At 37.7% G+C, this 5,093-nt stretch overlaps 1 protein-coding gene across 1 annotated transcript in view; it reads left to right on the top strand.

Annotated features, from left to right (window-relative positions):
- Positions 1 to 5,093, top strand: part of TMC1 (transmembrane channel like 1) — a 148,137-nt gene that overhangs the window by 93,283 nt on the left and 49,761 nt on the right. The window contains exons 9-10 of the mRNA XM_013007512.1: positions 1 to 113; positions 964 to 1,033. Coding sequence (XP_012862966.1) covers positions 1 to 113; positions 964 to 1,033 — 183 coding nt within the window. The remainder of the gene's footprint in view (positions 114 to 963; positions 1,034 to 5,093) is intronic.

Consider the following 5,093-nt stretch of genomic DNA (forward strand, 5'->3'; position numbering starts at 1 on the left):
GGCTACTATGACAACCGACGAACCATTGGATGGATGAGTTTCAGGTTGCCCCTCTCCTATTTTCTGGTTGGCATTATGTGCATTGGATACAGCTTTCTGGTTGTCCTCAAAGCGTAAGTTTCATTTATCTCTTGAGAAGCATGCAAATAATTTCTAGAATCAAATGAGGGAATTAATTTGAGGATTGAATGTAATTTTGTTGCTGTTTTATGTCTCCAGGCTGCAGCATCTGTAAGAAATGACATACAACTTTCATACGCACTGTACTGCCAGGCAATTACATCCTCAAAACAAAAGAGTTGAACATAAGCACAGGCCTGGGGTCACCTTGCTGGGCCAGACTTATGGTTGCATGCCTATCTGCCTAAGTATATTAAAAAGCATGCCTTTTTGTTCTCCAAGGTGAGAACAAAGCATGCCTTTTTGTTCTCAAATCAATGTGGCCAATAAGGTAGTGACACAGCTGCTGACCCCACTTTCCCTGGGCAGAGTTGCCGAATCAATGCAAGAAGCACAATCCGTTGTACTTTGTTGATTTTTAAGTCATAATAATAACTCATGCAAAAAATTTCAGGTATACACTTCAGAACAAATAAATAGGTAGATAGATAATAAATAAATAAATAAATAGATAGATAGATAGATGCCCCCAATTAGATGGTCGTGATCAGCTGTCTAATCAATGGTTTGTCTTGGGAAAGGATTCATTAGAACATGGGAAAGGATTTTATTGTGGAACCAATGGAGCAGCTGCAGTTGATTTCCCCTGCTTGAAATCTTCTTATAATCCTCCGCTTAAAGCTGCTGCAGAAACCTTAGCAGAGTCCTTTGGGGTTGAGAATAATCTCTCCTTTAGCCAATGTTCTCAGTTTGTTGGGAAGAAGAGTGAAAACATCCCAGGTAATGTCCCTCATCCTTGTCTTTGATCGTGCACATACGCGTCAGTCCTTTGCCTCCTTCCAGAGAATGCCTTCTGCCTGAGGAGCGAGAAGAGATAAGGCACATAGTGACTAAGCAGGAGCTCCCTGCAAGAGTCTGTGGCAAGCTTTGTGTTCTGTTCTCGCTGGACTTGCTGGTTACTTTGATGAAAATGGTTGTTTATAGTTTTATACTCTTCCGGAGGTGGAAAACACCTAAACAGGGTCCACATATACAAAACATTTATCCACCTGTGGAAATAGAATCTGAGATTCCAAATATAAAAGATTGAAAATCATGATCACATTTCAAAATGTCTCATTCTTTGACCACATTTATTAAGCTGGACTAATATCACAAGTGTCGTTTACATCACTAAGGCATTATGACAATCTTTTCTGTGTTGATTCTCTCGTCTCCATGGTCACTGGGGAAGAATCCTTTTTGTCCAATTACTCAACTCTTTTAGTAATTCCACATGGGGAGTCTACCTCAGTGGTGAAGACTAAGAGCCCTTAAGTCTTTGGTGGATTCTAATTCGAGCTCTGCCTCATACTAAATGACCTTGGATAGATTTCTCAACCCTTCTGTGTTCTTCTTGATATCTAACAGGATGGTTATAAAGACAAACTTAGGTTGTATATATAAAACATACAGAACACGCGTGGAATATCAGATAACAAATGTTAATCTACATTTTCGAGGTGCTATAATCCGCAGCTTTATCAAGAACCAAAGTAAGCATAATAGGGCTTGGAGCCACATCCCCCTCCCACTGCTAGCAAATCAATTCTGATTGATAGTGACCCTATAGGACAGAGGAGAATTGCCTCCTCGGGTTTCAAAGACTAAGTTTACAGGAGCAAAAAAGCCTATCTTTCTTTGGCCAGACTGTTGGTGGCTTTGACCCAACAACTTTGCGGTGAACAGGCCAACACCTAACCCACAGAGCCACCAGAGCACCTGGGCCCACCTGATAGTCTTCATCATCAGATCAGATGCATATGGTTATGCAGTTGAACATCAGTAGGTTTTAAATGTATTAGGACTACTTTCTAGCAGTTGAAATGAGAGTATCTAGAATAGCATTGTGCAAACAGATATAAGGCAAACATACAAACAATTTAATATCTTCTGGTAGCAATATGTAATAAAAAAGAAAAGGTGGGGGGGAAATGTTTTAAAAGTGTTTTATTTAATAAAATATATATAAAACAGTACCATTTTAATATATCATCAATATAAAAATTGTCAGGGTATTTTCTTTCTTTTTGTGTGTCAAATCTTTGAAATCGGCATGTCTTTTATACTTTCTAGCACATCTCCCTTTGAACTAGTTACATTGTGAGTGTTCGTTATCTCCCTTTGAACTAGTTACATTGTGAGTGTTCATTATCTCCCTTTGAACTAGACACATTGTGAGTGTTCTTTATCTCCCTTTGAACTAGTTACATTGTGAGTGTCCGTTATCTCCCTTTGAACTAGTTACATTGTGAGTGTTGGTTGACGTGTAGCTGGAGACTCCTGTATTTCTGAACAAAGCTCTAAATGTGGCAACTTCGATGACTTTACTCAAAGATGCCATTTAGAATAGCTGCAAGGCACCAACTCCCCAGGTGGGCCCTCCACATCATCCATGTGATGCCAACCCAAACGGCTTGACTTTGGCCCTTTTTGCTGGCCTTTGATTACGCATGACCTGGATGACAAGTAGCTCAATTTTATTGGTCTGTATGTCAAAACAACAGAAGCGCATTAAATTATGCCCACCTCTTTGTCTTTTCTTCCTTTCAGACCAAATCACTCCTCCTGTACATTTTATATATTCGGTTGAGCATTATTGTGCTATTTTGTTTTGTTGTTGTTGTTGATGGGGAAATTGAAACTCAGTGAGGTTTCATTGCGCTCCAATCAACCAAATGAAGCTCCCTGCCATCAAGTCAATGGTGACCATGGCAACGTTACAGGATGGGGTAGCATCGCCCCTGTGAGTTTCTGAGGCTGTAACTCTTGACGGGATTAGAAAGCTTTATCTTTCCCTCACAGAGTGGCTGCTGGTTTTCAACTGCTCACCTTCTGGCTAGCTAGCAGCCCAATGTGTAACCTCTATGCCATTAGGGCTCCTGGCTCAAAATAAAAGTTTTTTTTTTCTTTGTAAAATACAACTATAGATTTTAAAAATAATATAATGGGCACATGCCATGCATTGTACTGTATTTAAGGCATTTGTGCTACATGTATCTATTTGGTATGATTTTTTCAGCATTTAGTTTATTTCCACAGATGCTATTTATTTATTCATTCATTCATGTACTCATTCATTTATTCCTTTAATAAATTTTGAGCACCTATTATGAGCAACCTACATGAACATTTAGCAAACAATGAGAAAAAAACTAAGGTTCCTGCCCTCCTGGTCTCAGCTGGGGAAACAGATAAATGAACAACTAGTTAATTGTTATGCTATGTAACTAAATATTTATTGTAGTATTTTTTCCCTCTAGAAAGTACTATATGCTGTTCAATATATTCTTTGTTAGAACTTTAATTTCTTTTTATAATGTTCTTCCCCTGTGAATTTCTAGGAGATCTTTTCCACTTCTCTATTAATCTCTTTCCTCTTCTTAATTACTATGTCAGCAGAGGCTACTTTACATTGACCCTGTTGGCTTAGGACAGCAGTTCTCAACCTGTGGTTTGCAACCTCTTTGGGGTTGAACGACCTTTCACAGGGGTCACCTAAGACCATTGGGAAAAACATGTTTCCGATGGTCTTAGGAACCAAGACACCGCTCCTCTATCTGTCTCCGGGCGGGTCTTCCCACACGCAGATATGCCCACATACGAGAACCTGGCGTGAAGGCTGTTACCCATGCCACACCACGCTTCAAGACAAAATTTCATTTATTTGTCATTGGAAATAACTATTTCACAATATAGAGTTACATATTGTTTTGCGGTGAATCACTATGCTTTAATGATGTTCAATTTATAACAATGAAAATACATCCTGCATCTCAGATATTTACATGATGATTCGTAACAGGATTAAGCCACTTGAAATGTCCAGCTTCCTCCCTTATTGACTTGTCCAAAAGGCATTTTCACATGGTACCACCTATTTCATATTGGTTACATTGAATGGCCCTGGAGTGGAAATAAAAATAAATAAGTTTTTTTAAAAATTCAGGCTTTCCCCTATTTCTGTTGTTTACTGCTGAATCAGTTTATGTCTTTGAGCCTGAGTTTCCTCACCTGCAAAAGTAAATTGAAATTAATTTGACCTCTTGCTCCTTTTAAAGGAGGACAAATATGAAAATAAATGTAAAGATAATTTAAAAAGAGTAAAATGGTGATCAATGTTAAGAGATTATTGTTTCTGGATATTTCTCATGACATTTTAATCCTTCTAAAATACGTAAGACTCCATCAGTTTGGGGGCTTATGGTGGCGGAATTTGGACGACCATATTGTTAGCTTCATGTCATTGTTCCCTTCTCTCTTTTGGTTTTATACCACTATACTTACTTTTCCTTTTTTTAAAGCACAACCACATAAAACCATGTGACTATTTTATTATATGTCACATTATTTCAATTGTGCTATTTATAATGACAGAAAAAAATAAAGTAAGAATATAGTTCTCTAATCACTAAGATAAATACATAAGTAAGTTGTAAAGGAAGTATGAATATATATTTTAAAATGCTGATTAGAATACATGTACATTTGGATACATTTGACATTATGAATGTGTAAAACCTTTGATGTTTGCTTAAGAGAAATAGAGATAGTACAAATTTCATGAATTTGGTATAATCATTCTTTGCAAGGAGGTGCCAGCTGGAATTGCAATTTATCGAGGCATTTTTTGATCTGGGTTAGTCCATTAATATGTTTCTGAGGCATTGGGAGTCAACTAGAGTTGTATAGAATGGCTTAAGTCTTCACCTACTTTTCATTTGTCAACTATCTCTGTGACGACATCTCACATTTATGACAATAGTTACAAAATCTATTATCTGATTCATTTGCTCATGAATGCCCTACACTTGGTAGTAACGGATCCCATGGTAGACATTGGAAGTAATGCTGTTTGTAATCGCTAAGACTCTGTGTTAGCTTGGCTAGGCCATGATTCTCCATAGTTTTACAGTTATGAAATGATGTGATTT

The sequence above is a fragment of the Echinops telfairi genome, unplaced genomic scaffold (genome assembly GCF_000313985.2).
Source record: "Echinops telfairi isolate 266 unplaced genomic scaffold, ASM31398v2 ScPeMD7_22;HRSCAF=79, whole genome shotgun sequence".
Lineage (NCBI taxonomy): Eukaryota > Metazoa > Chordata > Mammalia > Afrosoricida > Tenrecidae > Echinops > Echinops telfairi.